The sequence below is a fragment of the Gekko japonicus genome, unplaced genomic scaffold, assembly GCF_001447785.1.
Source record: "Gekko japonicus isolate JY-2015 unplaced genomic scaffold, Gekko_japonicus_V1.1 scaffold968, whole genome shotgun sequence".
NCBI lineage: Eukaryota > Metazoa > Chordata > Lepidosauria > Squamata > Gekkonidae > Gekko > Gekko japonicus.
Window position 1 is genome coordinate 218487 of NW_015174872.1, and position 18830 is coordinate 237316.

The 18830-nt window shown below is 49.4% G+C and overlaps 1 protein-coding gene across 1 annotated transcript in view; it reads right to left on the reverse strand.

The window, feature by feature from the left end:
* LOC107121815 (ankyrin repeat and sterile alpha motif domain-containing protein 1B-like) overlaps positions 1-18830 on the reverse strand; it is a gene marked incomplete at its 3' end in the record, with an annotated part of 257150 nt that overhangs the window by 203091 nt on the left and 35229 nt on the right. The window contains exon 2 of the mRNA XM_015424811.1: positions 10482-10562. Coding sequence (XP_015280297.1) covers positions 10482-10562 — 81 coding nt within the window. The remainder of the gene's footprint in view (positions 1-10481; positions 10563-18830) is intronic.

The window sequence follows — 18830 nt, forward strand, 5'->3', positions numbered from 1 at the left end:
ACAGGTAAGGTGTATCGTGCCGGAAAGCCAATATTTCTCCCACTTGTCTAGCCGAGGTGAAAGCAATTAAAAAGGTCGTTTTCCATGCTAGAAGTTTAAGGTCGCATGTTGCGAGCAGCTCAAAGGGCTTCCTTGTGAGCTGGTGGAGAACTAGAAGAAGGTCCGAGGGTGTGACTGGAGTCTTGACAGGAGGGTAGAGATGCAATAAACCTTTTAAAAATGTTTTGAAATCGGATGGGAAAACAAAGTACATCCGTCAACTAGAACATGGTAGGCCGAAAGAGTGGCCAAATAAACTCTCAACGATTAATGGGAAAGTCCCGAGTCAGCTAGGGAGAGGAGGAATTGGAAAACTCGTTCGAGCCCCACTGAGGCAGCTCGAGGGGCGTCATCACCTAGAGAAGAACAGAACCTTCGCCATTTATAATTGTACGACCTCCGCGTAGTAGGTTTCCTGGAATTCAACAGGACGTTCGTTACGCGGGTGGAGAAGCCGGTGATGTTATTCTCCATGCTGTCAGTTTCAATTGTGGTATGTTGTGATATCAGAGAGGGGAGTCGGAGAGGAGGAGGAGGTCCTGAGCCGGAGGGAATTGATGGTATATCCCCTGTGATAACTCGAGGACTGTCAAAAACCAAGGTTGTCTCAGCCACCATGGGGTTATTAAAATGCAGTCTGCGGAGTCCTTGAGTATTTTGTGGACCACTCTCAGAAGCAGAGGTAAGGGGGGGAACAGGTAAAGAAGTTCTGTGGACCAAGGGTAAAGGAGACCATCTCCCAGAGATTGTGGGTCCCTGCCACCTCGACTGCAGGACACTTTTTGTTGTTTCTGCTTGCAAAGACATTGACTTGGGGAGCTCCCCACATGTGGAAGAGTGGGAGGAGGTATGTTGGGTTCATCCCCCACTCGTGAAGGCTGAGTCCTGCTCGACTTAGATGGTCTGCCTGCACATTCATGTGTCCGAGAATGTGAGTGACCATGAGGAAAATGTTGTTGGAGATGCAAAGCTCCCACAATTGGATGGCAAGGTTGCAGAGGCGTAGGGAAACAGTGCTTCCCTGTCTGTTGACATAAGAGAGCACTGTGGTGTTGTCCATGAGGACCGTGACACATTTTCCCTTGATTAAAGGTAGGAAGCTGGTGATAGCGTGTTGTATTGCCAGCAGTTCTAGATAGTTTATGTGTTGCTTCCTCATCTGCGCATCCCATTTGTCGCCAACAGAAAGGCCCATGGAGTGTGCACCCCATCCTGTCAGGGAAGCATCCGTCGTTATGGTGACTTCGGGTGATGGAGGGTGGAAGGGCGCTCCCTGGAGAATATTCGAAGGGACAGTCCACCAAAGTAATGAGTCCTGTATGCTGGGAAGAGGGGATAGGACGACAGTGGGTGCGTTTTTCGACATGTCGTAGTTGCGGATAAACCAGAGCTGTAAAGGGCGCATTTTGAGTCTGGCAAAGACGAGAACCGACGTAGTTGCAGCCATCAGGCCCAGTAGTCTCTGAATTTGGAAGGCAGTGACGGAGGGTTGGGTACAGATGACGGTGGCTAAGGAAATGATATCTGCTGCCCTGTCGTGGGGCAGGTAAGCCATGCATGTCTTTGAATCCAGTATTGCGCCAATATACTGTATTCGCTGGACCGGACACAATTGAGACTTTTGTCGATTGACTCGCAGGCCCAGATTCTCCAATAGTGCTAGAGTCTCTGTGACATTGGGGACCAGGGCGTTCCTGGAAGGCGCTACCAGAAGCCAATCGTCTATATACGGGTATATGGAGATACCCCGGAGATGGAGGAAAGCTGCAACCACAATCATAGTCTTTGTGAAGATCCTTGGGGCGCTGGACAGGCCAAATGGAAGTGCTGATAGTGCTGTTGACCAATCGCAAAGCGTAGGTATTGGCGGTGCAAGGGTGGCCATCCAGACGTGTGTGTGAAGCAATGGCATGATCTGTTGTAGGGACACCATGCGGAAGCGGTGGTAGGTCACAAAATGATTCAGTTCCCTTAGTTCTAATATGGGTCGAACGCCTCCATCTCCCTTCGAGACTGTGAAGTATCGGGAATAAAATCCCGTCCCTTGGAGGTGTGGTGGTACATGTTCGATGGCTCCCTTTTGCAGAAGGACGGACACCTCCTCGAGGAGAGGTGGGGAAGGGGGCATGGAGACGATGACGGGGGTATTGGGGTTCTGGTGAAACTGAATTTTGTAGCCTCGGGACAACATGGACAGTACCCACTCGTCCGAGGTGATGTGATTCCAATTTTGAAGAAAGGGTGACAGATGGGTTTGAGCTGACTCGGTGACAGGGAAGTCAAAAACCCTGTTTGGAGGGTTTTGACTGTTTGGTGCGGGAAGATTGTTGTCCAGAACCAAATTTTGGTTTCTGGAAGGCGGGCTTTTGGCCTCCCAAAGACATTCTTAGTCTCCATCGTGTCTCTGGAGACTGATGAGTTGGGGTACGCCTCTGCCAGGACCTCGACCAGGTGCGTGGACGGTATGGTTGTCTTGCAGAGGATGAGACTCCTAGAGCTCGAGACACCTTTATGTTTTTATCTAACTCCTGTAGAGTAGAATCCGTAGTGGCATTGAAAAGCCCCAGGCCATCGAAGGGAAGGTCTTCCACATAAGATCTGGTATCTATTGGCAGATTAGTGTTGCGGAGCCAGGAATGTCTCCTGAGAGCTATTGCAGAGGCCATAGTTCTGGAAGATGCCTCGAGGACATGCTTAGTTGTTTTGCCAACACCATGCCTTCTTTTTGTATGACTCTGGCTGGCTGAAGTTTGTCATCTGGGAGGTGGCTGAGAAGTTCTGAGAACCGTTCCCAGAGAGTATATTGATATCGGTTCATACAGGCCAGGTAATTAGTGGCCTTGACTCCTAACGCTCCCGTGGAGTAGAAACGCCTGCCAAAGGCATCTAATTTCTTACCTTCCTTGTCAGAAGGTGCGGAATGAGTCCTCTTGGATTTGGAGGAAGATGTTATCACCATCGAATTAGGCTGAGGGTGCAAGAAAAGGAATTCGGCATCTGCCTCTTGAACCCTGTACATGTGGTCCAGTCGTCTCGTGGACACAGGGGCAGACGAAGGTTTTAGCCATGGTGTCTTTGCCGCTTGCAGAAGAACTGAAGACATAGGCAATGCCAAGGTGGAAGAGGTATCAAGCTGAACTATATCATAAACCACATCTGTTGCCTGCGGATGTTGCTGGACAACAGAGAGGCCTAAAGAGTGGGCCATTCTTTTGACCAAATCTGTGTATGACATAAGGTTGTCAGATGGGGATACGGGTATGTCATCAGCGACATCCTGGTTGGGGGATTTATGATCAGGAGAGGTATTAGCCTCAGATGCCTCCGTATCTGAGTCCTCTTCTATGAAGTCAGAGGAGTCTTGTGGCATTTGGACCGATGTGTCCTGTTGACGTTATGGGTTTAGTTGGGATGGCAGGGATGACAGGGTTTGGAGTGACCGGAGGGTTGAGAGGATGACTTGGTTCCAGAGTATGATGATTGTCTGGAGGAGGACGTGACAGAGATGCCCAAGGTCTTGATTTGTGGGGCTACCTCGACCTATGAACAGAGTGGGACGAATAGCGATCCCAATCAGAATAGCCCGCCGGAGTCAACCAGGGCATGGATGGTGGATAAGCCCTGTACAGGTACCTCAACTGTCGTTGATCCCAAGGTATTGGTGGAGGGGGCAGGAAGACTGGGGGATCGACTTCTGGACCATGGACGTCTGGGAGACAAAGCAGTAGCCTATCTGTGAGAACTGTCCCTGTAGTCTCGGTTGTCGATATCGACAGATTGACTGTGCAGACGTGGAGGGTGATGCTGCATGTCGCATGTAGTATATCGGTGCCGACGTGGATTGATGTCTGGAGCATCCGATACCGTCGATGTTGATGACGGGAAAGGAGACAGAGACGGAGAAGGCTCTGCATCCATTTGATGACTTAGGAGCTCTACCATTTCGATATCGGAGTAAGGACACTCCATTTGTTGGATGGGGGAATCCAGGAGCTGGATGGTCGGTATCGACCGAGGGAGTTGGGCCTCCGATACCAATACTGCCGTTGGAGTGGGAGGCACTTTAGGGGCATCTCCCAGTGCAGACACCACTTCCTTCCTCTTCTTCGCCACCTTAAGGGACTTGGAGGTACCCTTCTTCACGGACTTGTGATCTTTACTTGCCTTAGCCTTCTTTTTGACTGGCATGGAGGCAGACGATTGTGCCTTTGATGTTGGGAGCTTCGGTGTTGGGCGGTCGACATCTGAGGCAGGCCTCGATGCTGGAGCTGTCGATGTAGATGGTCTGTCCTCCAGCGCTGATGCAGGAGTAAGGGCCAATTCAAGCAGCGCTACTTTAAGGCGCGCAGCTCGGTTCTTTCGTGTTTGATTGGAGAAACGAGCACAGTGACGACAGGACTCTGGCTGGTGAGACTCTCCGAGGCAAAAAATGCAGAGGGTATGACGGTCAGAAGGAGCAAGTTTGCTGCCGCAACCCTTGCACCTGTTGAAAACCCCCCACTTTTTCTCCATAAAAGATGCAAAGAAGAGGGAATGTTGGGGGGGGTAGCCCGAAGGCCTGAGGTAATCGGTAGACTCCCCCTCAAGAGTAAATAAAAGGGTTTTTAAAAGCTTTTTTTGAAGAACAAACTACTAAAAGAGAAAAATAGAGTAAGGAAAAAATTCCTAAGAGCTGTGAGGCGAAAACTAACAGCGAACCGATCTGACCAGCGGTAAGAAAGGAACTGGCGGGATGTCCGCGCCCATCCCTTTGGGCATGCATGGTGGGGTTCCTGTTCATGCCCGAGGGACTGGGCGCGGAAATCTGTTAAAAGAGCTTGCTACAGCACCGATCGATCCAGCACGTGTGCACTAGATCCCCATGGGTGTGAAGCACAGAGACCACATCGAAGATCAATGGCTTATTGGAAAGGTCCAGCTAGCATAGATGCTGTTGCTGTATTTGTGATCTGATCTTCCCCTTTGGTGTTGGTGCTCTGACTTTGCCAGCTATAGCTGCTGTGCCAACACCCCCATCTGCATCAGCTTTTGTGTGAACAGTAGCATCATTTGGTGCTGCGCACATTTTGCTCTTGAAATATAGAACTGGTCGTTGTTATGACTCGGTAGTGTAAGGTGCTTTGAAGCTCATCAGAGATCCCTGGGATCCTGGCATCCATTTGTGTTCCCGGGGAAGAAAGCCATAAAAAGCATCAAGAGGTCAGGGAGAGATAACCATTTACTCTACCTACCAGGAAGTGCAAGGAGGATAGATGTTAGAAAACATGATCTGGATACTGAGATGTGTGGGACATGCTATTGGGAGATCCAATTAACACCATTCACAGGCTAGGAGCTGGATTCCCCTGCATGGAGCAGGTGGAGGTCAGGATTTACATTTGCTCCATGGACATCCAGGGAGAGATGTTGGAGGTTAATCTTCTGTATTATTAAGTTTAGCTTAGTGTTATGGTTTTCCTTTTCCTTAGATCTGTAAACCAACATGCATGATATTTATTTTTCCTGTCTTGTGCCCTAGCTAACCTGTGGCAATAAAGTTTTCCTGTTCAAGTCACTGGCAATGTGAGAGGCTGGATTTAACTTGGGGTGGTGGACAAAAAAGAGAAATATGCTTTACGTGCACATAAACACACTACACATATGGAAACACTGGGGCAGGTTTATCAAAGTCATATTTTTAGGGCTGAGTAAATTAAAGCAGCAAATTTTGTTAGGCAGTGTTCTTCTGATAAAGGAGTCCAGGCTGCAAAGGAGGTGGGGTGGGACGGCCTATAACTTTTATTTTTAGAGAGTTTAGAAAAAGGTTTTATGACTGTGGCAAGATGTGAGTAATTACTACACAAGGATAGTGGAGGTTGTGCATGATTTTGGAGTATAAGTGTTAAAGTGGTAAAATGTTTCTGTTGGTGAAATGGTCATGGAGACTTTGCTCCAGAGTTTCACTTCTCCACTGCAGTTTGGGGCTTTGGGCCCCAGACTGCTTGTGAGGTTTGGGCCCATGTTGCTTGCACAGTTTTGTGCACTATACTGCTAGGGTGGTGGTATACCCATAGTTGTGCTTGTAGGAGCAGTGTACTCACAGTTGCTCTTGTGACATAGCTATGCCCCTGGTTGTCTTTGTGGGGTTGGCATGGCCCCTGGGAACTGACAGCAGCTCTAGCCCCAAGATGTGAATTTATCACTCATTCAGTTGGGACTGGAACAGCATCTATAGCCTCCCAACTGGATTTGGCCATGCCATGTAAGTTCGGACACGGTCATGGTAAGGGAGTAAATTTTCTAGCTAGGGTGTCAATTTTTCTGCCTTCCTGATCAGGCGGTGCCGGGTGTTTGGGTTGTTTGGCCTTAGACACTGAGTGTACAATAAGAGAGTTCGGTGGTGGATGCAAGATAAGAAACTTGGCATCACACGGTTGAATCTTATACAGGGAGTCAAAACGCCTAGGAGCTCGAGGAATGGTAGCAGGAGTATCCCAAGCCTCTTTCAAAGTTTCTAAGTGAACTGGAAGCATGGGCAATAAGGCTCCGGAAGGGAGGTCAGCCTGTACTAGCTTGTGGACAAGATCCGTAACTCTAGGGGTTTCATTTGTCAATTGGACCTGTAGTGCTTGGCACAGACAAGCTAGAAGTTGCAGGTATGATTTAGGACCATCTAATGGCGAGAGGGAACCTGACTCTCCCAAAATCCAGATCCAGAGGGGTCGGTACGGGGTCTTCACAATCCGAATCCAAGTGCTCGGAGTTGTGGTTGGACGAACCCGATGGGGACGCGAGGTGTTTGGAGAGGTCATCTGGCATGTAGATAGGATTTCCAGAGGTTGCATAGGAGCCGAGTCCAAGGGAGAAGGGGCCCCTAAGGTCGCTGATGGGGGCGGTTTGGTAGTGTGAGATGAGCGTTGTGTCATAAGAAGGCCCGTATCTTGTCATCCAGGTCCCAGTGACTTCCCCGACTCTCTGAGTAGTGATATGTCATTGGGGATCAAGATCGTGAGCGAGAATGTTGTCTGGAGGTGTAGTAGCGCCTTTCGTATGTATGAGGTGACTGAGATCTCGAATCTGAGGCGTATTAGTGTTGGTGGTAGGGTGTTGGCCGATAGTGGGAGGGAGACCCAGAGTAATAGCAAGGCCCATGTGAACGACTTCGAGAACGTTGAGGTGAGGCAGTCAGTACAACCGACGAGAACCAGTCCTCATGATCTCGAAAGGTTCGATCCTGAGGCTCCTCGGAGTCGAGGAGATCAGAAGGCGGTTGGCTATAAGCCAATGGCGAACGGGAAGGGATCATCATGACCTGAGTATGATGCACGTCGGCCGGCTGGGCACTGAGCAGTTGAAGCCGAGCCTCTTCGGATTGTAGACCTGACGAATCCGACTGCCCTGCCAGTACCGCCATCGGTGCCGAAGCAACCGTTGGTGTGGAGATGTCAGCTGAGGAAGACTGTTTGGACTTTTTCGATCTCGGAGGGTCAGAGGATGATTCCGACGATCTCTTTGCCTCCTTCTCAGACTTACATTTGACTTTATCAGAGACAGCCAAGATAGTCGATTTTTGGGATGACTTTCCCTTTTTGTTGGACTTATGCTTCTGCCCAGGGGTAGCACCCGACTGAGCCAAATCTCCCTTCGGTTGTGAGGGAGGCGGTGAGGCACGAGTCATTGAGGGCTGCGACATTTGCGGGCGGAGGGAGGCCTCCAAGAGATTACTCCTGAGGCGAGCAGCATGATTTTTATGGGCTTGAGTACTAAAGTTACTGCAGTGAGCACAAGATGGCCTTCTCCTAGGCAAAACAGGCAGAGAGAGTGGCCGTCCGTCAATGGTAATTTTGCTCCACAGCCCCGGCACCTTTTTTAAAAGGTGGTTTTCTTCTTCGAGTCCGCCAGGATGGGGGGGGGAGAAGACAGAGAATCTTCACAGACAACAACAAACTAAGATATCTTTTTTTTTTTAGACAAAGAAGACGAAAACAACGGTAAAGACAATAGGTAAAAGAAATGAGGCAGCTGAGGCAAACCAGAGGAGTGAAGCGCAACGAGGTCTGAACGTGGCAGCGGAAAAGAAGAAACTGAGTGGGGGCGGGGTTTCTCCTCAGCTCCAGGCATGCGCAGTAGCAGTCTGCTCCCCAGAGCGGAGGAGAAAAGCCCGCCAAAAATTGTCTGAGACTAGCTCTTCCAGATCTCCGAGATTGGGTTTGTGGGCAGGCCAAAACCCAAGTGTGGGACTGCACAGGGACCACGATGAAGATGAATTGGATTTATGAATCACTCAATCCCTGCTATTGCAGGGCTCTAAGTGATGTACAACATATAAAATATATCAAAGTTATAAAAAAAAGAATGGACACATAAAATTAATAAAACAAACCTAAAAATCAGGTGGCAAGTTTATCATTATTTCCTATTCTGGACTGCTGACCTCCTCGCAGGCAGGGAGGAAGAGGAACAAGTAAGTTTGGAGATTAAGGGGGGGTGCCAGCCAGTTTGAAAACCGTTGCTGCCCTCAGCCAAAAGCCTGCCAGAACATCTCCAGCTTACAGCCCTTGCAGAATTGTATAAGGTCCCAGCATCAGGGTCTTCTCAGTGAGTGCTCCCTTCTCATTTGGTGGCCAAAGTATTTGAGCTTCAGCTTCAGTATCTGCCCTTCCAGGGAACAGTCAGGGTTGATTTCTTTTAGGATTGACTAATTTGATCTTCTTGCAGTCCAAGGGACTCTCAAGAGTCTTCTCCAGCACCATAGTTCAAAAGAATCTATTCTTCGGTGCTCGGCCTTCCTTATAGTCCATACAGTAGTCCATACATGACTACTGGGAACACCATTGCTTTGACCATGCAGACTTTTGTTGGCAGAGTGATGTCTCTACTTTTTATCATGCTGTTTAGGTTCGCCATCGCTTCAGTATCAGCCTGCTCTTTTTTAACCACCCCACCACGGCCTCCAAACCCATAGCCAAATTCTGCAGGGTGACATCTGGGTGGCCATCTAATAACAGATACAGCTGGGTGTCAACAGGTCCATAAGTTCATACATCTGATTTTATACATATTTACCTTATAACCTGAAATGTGCTCAAATTCTTTGATTAGAGGAAATTAACTTAAACGTAAGTTCAGGAACTCATCTCTTTTATTCTTTACCATACTAATTTGTCAATGTTCAATAGAACTCCTCTTAAATTTAAATTAAATGGGTGGCTTCTCCTATGCATCTTTTTACCCTTTCCTTTATGTCATAGTTACTTTATGCATTTGAAGAAAGGGCTTGACTGCCATATTAGTCTTAATACAAAACAATCTTTATATTCATTTTGTATTGAACTTGCCCTCTCAGAAAAATGGCCCCTTGATTTCAATTACCAATTGTTTTGAGAAATTACCTTATGCATTATGTTCCTCTCCTAAATAAGATACACAAATTATGTGGCCATCAAACTGAGCAGTCTGACCATCACACTTAAGACATTTTTAAACAGCCATTTCTGTGCCACCTGCAAACCTGAAATGTGGCAAACTCTTCATTGTCATGGCAAAGAGATAAAAATGAGGAAGCATGAAGAAAGATGGAAACCATTAGTGGAGAGCAGCAGGAGCATGCCTCATATTCAGAGACCTCTGGAAGATTGTGAGACTGGCCTGTATATGTGGAACTTCATAAAAGGCAAAACAGAAGAATTTGTGGATTATATCAGTGGTCAATTCTCATTAATTTCCAGGGTTCTTCTTCCTGAAGTACAGCCATAGTAGCTATAGGATAGCCCACTGAACTATGGGGACAAGCTAGGGACAGCAGTACATCATTTCACATGATTAAACTTTATTGTTAGAAGCCCAGAAAAGAAATGTGCTGTCCACTGGGCAGGCCTGTACTCCTGCTTCTCACAACAATGCAAAATTAATCCATACTGCTTCATAAAATCAAAGCATTTCACCAGCTTAAAACTGCTTGAATTTCTCAGTAGTATAAATGGACGCCTTTGCAGTGCTTGTACTTCTGTTCACAATTTAAACTCCAAAGCATAAGCATAACATGGCAATACTGATCACTTTTGTTACTGTTTTGTTACTGTTCCCAACCAACACAACTTAAAGAACAGGACTGTATTTGCATATGTGGGGAGAGGACCACCATGCTAACAAGATGTTCCATATTTAGTACGCTTAATACGTGTACAAAGCCACCATGAAATATATTCTTCCTTATCAATTCCACTGCACATTACATACTTCTCCTAGACATGTAACTATATACATCTCTGGTCCAGCAAAATAAAATATATGAAAATGTATGAAAATACATATGAAAATAGAGATGGTTTCTGCAACAGCCCAGGAAGCAGCAAGACATTTTATTACAGTGTTGGTTCCCATACAAAAAATATTACTATGGCTTAGCTTTATGTAGGCTACTACCAGCATAAACATGATACAAAATAATTTGTGGCACTTACTTGTGTCCATTCAAGGCTGCATGGTGTAAAGCAGTATACCCCGAACTATCTGTGCAGTTTATATTTGGTCCTCGCCAAATGCTGAAAATAAAGAACAAGCTCGGTTCTACCATTATAGGTTTAAACAATACATGCAAAAAAACTGCTCAAATGTTTAAAAGAAACTGATGGGTAAAATACATCAGGTAAAATTACTATATGAAGAAAAATAGTAAAAAACCCAGTAGCACCTTTAAGACTAACAAACTTTATTGTAGCATAAGCTTTCAAGAAACACAGTTCTCTTAGTCAGATGCATGCACATAGAAGGCCTAGTTATTGGCTAAGCAAAGGATTTATTATCAGAATATGTATTCTGTGGCAGGTAGCTCAAAATACAAACTGGGTTTATTTAACAAAGAGTGAAGGATAATTAAAATGGGATGCATACACAGAAAAACTCAAATGTAGGCCACACAGAGGTAGCAAAGTCTTCTCTCTCTTTCTCTCAAGGCTTTATGAAAGTCTCTCACACTCATTCATTCCTGCACCTTGACTGATTCTCTGTGATGCTGCCACTGCTCTTGCTACTGTAGTTCTCTAGAGACTACTTATCTGCTTTTGGCAGGCTACTCTGCTGTCTTCACAGCATTCCTTCTCCTCAGAAATCCTCACAAACTCCACTGAGGACCAAGCCCACATGGTTACATATAGTTGAGATGTTAGCACCTGATTATTGCCTCTGCTGCAGTTTACATGTGCAATTGTCATATGCACAGATGCTTTAGAAGAGGGGTGTCGAACTCATTTGTTACGAGGTCCGGATCTGACATAAATGAGACTTTGTTGGGCCGGGACATGTGTGTCATAAAATGTAATGCCAGGTAGCGGAGATATAAACTTTATAAAGGACACAAACACAAAGGTGTTTTTTTACTTAAAATAAAAACATGCTTAAAACATCAGCACTCCTGCGATATTTTGTTTATTTAACACTGTCTGATAACTGATACCTCTTGCTCTGAATTATTGCATCAAAATGTCTGTGCTGTTGCAATCTTGAGTATGCTGTTCAGGTGTGTATCTGTAAGCTACAAACCTATGATGATGCGGCAGCAGCAGAACTGGAAGAAGAAGCAGAAGACAGCCAGTTGCACTGCATGCCTGATAGAAGTCCTCTGGAGGCCTGATCCAGCCCCCGGGCCACATGTTTGACACCCCCACTTTAGAACAAGCCTTTTATCTGCAATATGACACACCAGCCATTTGGAGACTTTCAAAGATGTAATTAGTGTACTTCCCCCTGGGGCAGAGGGAGATAGCAATTAATCAATGCCCTAATATTAGTAAAGTGGGAGATTCCTAAATTACATCTGCCTACAAATCACTTCCTCCAAATGTCTGCTTTGGAGGGTGGACTTTGTGGCATTATACCCAGCTGAGGCCTCTCCCTTCCCAAAACCAGCCCTCCTTAGAATCCACCACAAAATCTCTAGAAATTCCCCAGCCTGGCACTGGCAACTCTTGTGAGGCCTGGCCCCAAGGCTCCCTCCCTCCCTCCCTGCCTGAAAAGCCAAAAAAGGCCTGGAAAGGGCCCTTCCCCCACCTTTTTACTGACAGAGCCAGTTAGAAGCCCCCCCCCAACATTCTAATCTCTCACCATTGATGCCTGAAGCAGATCCCTGCAGAGGCCATTTCAAAAGTTTTTTGGGGGGATTCAGCCATCCCTGAAGGGATTTTTTTAGTTTTTGGATTTTTCTACAAACTCATGAAGTCTACTGACTATGTAGGAAAAGCTGTTGGGGGAGAGTGAGCCCCCTGTTGGTGGAAATAAATATCCGCACAGGAAAAAAAACTCTTGAAAATAGAATAAGGACAAGGGGCGGACCCGCGATACTCGCGGGGGGGAGGCAGAGGAAGAAGCAGCAGGAGGAGGTAAGTACCCCCCCATCCTGCCGGTTCCCCCTGTCCTCCCCCCCGTCTCCTCCACACACCCCCTTGATCTCCCCCCCATTGCCTTCCCCCCCGGCTCCTCGCTGCTCTCTTCCCCCCCTCCCAGCACCGAAGCGAGGGCCGAGCAGCTTTCCTCTCGCCCCTCGCTGCTCTCTTTTTTTCCCCCTCTGCGGCGGCAGGAGGCCGGCTGCAGAGCGTTCCCTGCGCATGCGCAGGGGACGCTCTGTCAGTTTTGGGGGGATTTAAACATCCCCCCAATATTTTTACAGGGTTTCTGATTTTTGTGCACACCTGGGGACCGCCCCACGTGTGCACAAAACTCTCCCTCCCCTCCAGTTGCCCCTGATGTGCAGAAATAAGTATCCGCACAACAGGGGGCGACTTGGCTATTAGATATATAGATTATGATGCTACTCTTATTATGATGTTACTCTGCAATTCTAATTTTACTATGCATGCTTTTGTATTTAGATTACTGTATTTTCATGTATATGCCAATAAAAGGCTTTGGATGTGTGACAGTGAAGATTTTACTCAGTTTATACCCCTACCCAGAAATGCATTTCTTCACAGCAAGTAAAAATATATCAGTGAAAAACAGATCAGTGAAAAATTTAACCTAAATACAGAAATGCAACGTATTTAAGAGTTACTTTACAGATTATGCAATATTAACAGTACTCAAGTAGACTGAATTAAATAGCTTAAACCCCTAAAGAGCGATTCCAACTTTAACTCTTGTCCTTAATTAGTTTGAAAGTTCTCAGTTTTTAATTTCCAAGGCCATCAGAGAGAAGGCAAGAAGCAGCCAGGCACCCTTGCATCATAGTTGGATCCAACTCAGCTGAAAACTCCTTCTCCAAGGATCATTTTGAATTAAATGTTGTCATTTGTACTGAGTTTTAATTCTTATGAACAGCTTTGGGAACCAATTTTTTACAGAAAAGCCAGCAAAAGAATTACAAATAAAATGGTAGAATAATAGGTAGTATTCTCAGAATTGCTACCCATTCAATGCACGGGGCCAGCTAGACAGGCACAGATCAGGGGTATCAATGCATGGATAAGAAAATGGTGACAGGAGGAAGGGTTTTGATTTGTTAGGGTCCAGAGAACTTTCTGGGACAAGCCAAGCCTGTGCAAAAGAGATGGGCTTCACTTCAACCAAAAGGGAACCAGGCTGCTGCTGCTTAATATCAAAAAAGATGGCAGAACAGCTTTTAAACTAAATCCCACAGGGAAAGCCAACAGGAGCTGATAAGCCTCTGGTTTGGGTAAGCCAGTCCAAAGAGATGATTTTTATTTATTTATTTAATTAATTTCATGTATACCCCGCCCTCCCCGCGTGCGGGCTCAGGGTGGCTTACAACCGTAAGGCACAAAAGTGCAATAAAATACAATAAAACACAATTTAAAACAATTTATACATGGGAACACCCAAGGATCCCGCGTGACTAGACAACCCTCTCTCCAGTATTGCACAACCCTATCCATTCAAGGGGAGGTTACTGTGGCCCCCTGATATTATTAGCCACTTAACCTCCGGCGGTGCTGTAGAAATGGTCCTCGTTGGTGGTAGTGGTAGTGGCGGCGGCTCCTATTCGAAAGCCTGGCGGAAGAGCTCCGTCTGATCTCTTCCGGGAGCTCGTTCCACCAGATAGGAGCCGCCACCGAGAAGGACCTGGCCCTAGTGGCCGCAAGCCTGGCCTCCTTCGGGCCCGGGATCGTAAGGCAATGTAGCGACCCCGACCGAAGTGCTCTTTGGGGTCTATGTGGGGCAAGGCGGTCCCTCAGGTATGCTGGACCCTGGCCATGTAGGGCTTTAAAGGTGACGACCAGCACTTTGAAGCGAATCCGGTATGCTATAGGCAGCCAGTGCAGCGCTTTGAGCACAGGCTGGATGTGATCCCATTTCGAGACACCAGCAACCAGCCTGGCCGCCGCATTCTGCACTAGCTGCAGCCTCCGAATCAGCGACAAAGGCAGCCCCATATAGAGAGCGTAGCAGTAGTCTAGCCTTGAGGTGACCGTCGCGTGGATCACTGTGGCTAGGTCTTCGCGGCTGAGAAAGGGGACCAACTGCCGCACCAGCCGAAGATGGTAAAAGGCCGCTTTGGCAGTGGCTGCTACCTGGGCCTCCATCGATAAGGTGGAGTCCAGGAGCACTCCCAAACTCCTAACCTCTGAAGCTGGCACCAACGGCGCCCCATCGAAGGCCGGGAGCAGGAGCCCCAATCCCTTCCCGTTCCGGCCCAGACACAGGACCTCCGTCTTTGCCGGGTTCAGCTTCAACCGGCTCAGCCTGAGCCATCCAGATACGGCCTGCAACGCCCGATGCAGATCTTCTGGATCAGAGTCCGACTGGCCACCCAACATCAGATAGAACTGGGTGTCATCCGCATATTGATGACACCCAAGCCCATACCTCCGGACAATCTGGGCAAGGGGGCGCATATAGATGTTGAATAGTATCGGGGAGAGCACTGCCCCCTGGGGCACACCGCATTCGAGCGGGTACCTCCGGGACCGCTGCTCCCCTAATTCCACCCTCTGTCCCCGACCTTGGAGGAAAGAGACAAGCCATTGAAGGGCGAGCCCCTGAATCCCCACGTCGGCAAGGCGACGGGCAAGCAACTGATGGTCAACCGTGTCAAATGCGGCCGACAGATCGAGTAACAACAGTGCCGCCACGCCGCCCCGGTCCAGATGTCTACGGAGGTCGTCAGTAAGGGCGACCAGTACAGTCTCCGTTCCATGCCCAGGTCGAAAGCCGGACTGGAATGGGTCAAGGGTGGAAGTATCATCTAGGAAACCCTGCAGCTGCGTTGCCACCGCCCTCTCAATCAACTTGCCCAAAAAGGGCAAATTGGACACCGGTCGATAGCTGGCCAATTCGGCCGGGTCTAGCGTTAGATTTTTTAGGAGCGGGCGGACCATCGCTTCCTTCAGTGCCTCGGGGAACCGCCCCTCTGACAGGGACTTGTTGATTATCTCCCCCAAGGCACCTCGAAACCCCTCATGGCCCGCTTTAATGAGCCAGGAGGGGCACAGGTCCAGGCTGCACGTGGTTGGGCACGCAGCTGTGAGCACCCTATCAACTTCCTCCAAGCTGAGCCGATTGAACCCTTCCAACCCCGGCGGAGCCGCGCAAGGGGCCTCAAGTTCGCATACTGTCTCAAGTGTATCGGGGAGGTCGCGGCGGAGCGCTAAGACTTTATCCGCAAAATAGCTCGCAAAAGCCTCACAGCCAATATCCAATTCCCTACCATTTTGTCTGCCCTGGGGCAGTGTTGTCAGTGACCGAATTGTCCTAAATAATTGGGCCGGGCGTGAGCTAGCGGACGCAACCCTGGCTGCGTAGGAGTCTCTCTTCGCAGCCTTGACTGCCATCTCATAGGCTTTCATAAAGATGCTCTTGTCGCCTCGTCGCGAGCTCGGCGCCACCGTCTCTCTAGCCGTCTGAGCTCCTGTTTCATAAGCCGCAACCCCTGGGTATACCAGGGGGCCAGCCTAGAGCGAGGGCGCAGAGGGCGCAGAGGAGCGATCACGTTGATGGCCGCAGCCAATCGGCTATGCCAATCATCCACGAGCTCATCTAACGAACCGCCAGGAGGCATCGGATCCCGCAGAGCCATCTGAAGCTGCATAGGGTCCATCAGGCTCCGCGGGCGAGCTAAAATCTGCTCGCCGCCTAAACAGGGTCGGGGCGGGACATCTATGCGAGCCTTCAGGGCATAGTGGTCCGACCATGGTACCTCAATTGTGGTAATCGGATCCACCATACTCCCCGCCGCGAAGACCAGATCGAGCGTGTGCCCGGCCTGATGCGTGGGGCCCGATATTAATTGGGAGAGTCCCAGCGACGCCATGGACGCCACCAGGTCCGTAGCCCGACTCGAGGCCGCGTCCTCGGCATGGACGTTGAAGTCACCCAAGACTAAAAGCCGAGGGTGCTCCAACGCCCAGCCTGCTACGGCCTCCAGTAGGGACGGCAGACTACTGGCCGGTGCGTTAGGCGGTCAGTACACCAGCCAGATCGCCAAACTCTCCTCAGTTTCCAGCACCAGGCCGACACACTCTATGCCCGGGATCTCCGCAGCCGGCAGCACCCTGAAGGAGCAAACCTCTCACACAAATATCGCCACTCCTCCCCCCCCCGCCCCCTATTCCTTGATTGGTGTAGGACCGAGAACCCGGGCGGGGTAAGCTGGGAGAGAGCTATGGTCTCCCCATCCCGCACCCAGGTCTCGGTCATGCAAGCCAGGTCCACCTGTTGTTCTATAATAAAGTCCCGAAGGACCATGGTCTTATTATTGATGGACCTGGCATTGCACAGCACCAATGTCGGAGGGGGGTACATACTCCGAGCCCCACTGCCAGCATCCCTCGGGATGGGCCTCAGGCTGGAAGGGTACCGAGCTCTTACGGTTCTCCGCTCCCTTCCTTTTCTCCTTGGCCTGGGCCCACCGCAATACTTCCCCCTCCCAAAGAGCACCGGAATCTGCTGTATGGGCATTGCTGCCACAGGACGGTCTACGCTACAAGCACCTAACCGTCTGTGCAGTTAGTCTCACAGCTCTCTTCCTGCCTCCCCAAAAAGTGCAATACAACGGCCTGTGCCACACACACTACCAAACAATCCACAACTTCATACTCTCACTCTCATTCGCCCAGTGGTGCTCGCAGGCTACCTACAGTCACGCATACATCCACTCATATACCCATACTCTCTTTTTGGCAACACTTTTTTTTTGTCACTCGTCGGCTAAGATTGGCAGCGAATAGAAGCTACTCTCCAATTCAGCCCCCTCTCCCTGCCAGTCGTTGGCATCAATACCCCACAATGTCAAAGGGAGGAGGAAGGGTAGGGAGTAGGGGGAGGGAAAAAAATCCCGCGTTCAACTCCCGCTCCAAAACTCCTTCCTGTCTTCGTCGTAGGGCAGGGTCGCCGTCCCGTCTGACTGCAAACCGGCTATGGTCCTGTAGATCTCCCTCCACAGCCAGGCCTCTGCAACACCCCTCAACGTCAGTCCCCGCAGCCAGACCAGCGGCAAGAGGGGAGAGGGGCAAAGGTGGCCAGGATGAGGGCAGAGGCGGGGGGCGCAGTTGACAAAAGAAGAGGGGGACAACCGGAGGAAAAGCGCAGGGGGGCAGGCAAGCCCGGGAAGGCAAGACGTGCAAAGGAGGCGGGGCAGTCAACATGGAGAGGAGTCGGGACTCACAAGCCCCAGCACCCCACCAATCCGGCAACAAGCACAACAATCTCCGGCAGTCTCTAGTGTCCACCACGGCTTGCCTCCCGTCTCACCAGCCACACGTTGTTCTCGGCGTTCTCGACGACAGGAGGGAGGAGGACCTCCACCAAGGCCCCCCCGGCAACCCGCTCCCGCGCCGCTCCGCAGTTCGTCTCTGGGGCTCCTGCTGTCAGCTCCAGCATCGTCACCTCACTCCTCGCAGCCCCCCGAGACACCAGCCCCCGGCCTGCGCATCGGCCTCCATGCCGTTCGGTGCCCCGGGCTGTCGATGCTCTCGGCGCTCTCAGTGTCGCCAGTTCATCCCCGGCCCCCGCAGCAGTCTCCCGGCCGTCTCCACCTCGTGCCGCGGTTCCGCCGCTACAGCCAGGCCGCTCCTGCTGTCTCCACCCCAGGCGGCTTCCCGCGAGCAGCAGAAGCAAAACACCGACCCGGAGGCAAGCAGAGCCGAAGGCTCGACAGGAGAGATGAAGGCAGAGGCCACAGATGGCATCCAGCATCATTTCATTTCTCGTTCTCGAAGCCGCAAGGGTGCTCAAAAGGTATTTAAAGGTGTTTAAAGGTGTTTTAAAGGTGTTTAAAGTCCCAAATTTGCGGGAGCATGCTCGCCAAGCTCCACCGCGGTCGCCATCTTGGATCAGTGCATCAGTGTAAATACTCAAGAAATTATTGATAGGAGCATAATAGAACATGGGGATAAGATCAGAATGAAGGAGGACGGCTATGTGTAGGGACAAAGGGGCTGAGGGAGGCAAGGTTGCTGGAGATGGGAAAGTGTTATAAGTGTCAGTATGCCAATGCTAGAAGTCTCTGAGCCAAGATAGAGGAACTGGAGTACTTGGTACTAAATGACAATTTAGATATAGTGGGTATTTCAGAAACATAATGGAATAAGGAAAATCTATGGGATACACTTGCGGGGAGGGCGGCCTAGAAATCGAATGATAAATATATATTTTTTAAATCCCTGGGTATAAACTCTAGGTAGGACAGGGAAGGACTAGTTGGGGGAGGTGTTGTGTTGCACATCAAAGAGGGCATAGAATCAAATGAGCAAGAATACATTAGGGGAATGGACTCTACAACAGGAGCCATAAGGATGGAAATACTGCACCTTAAAAGGTACTTGAAAGTGGGGATATACTATGGCTCACTTGATCAAACC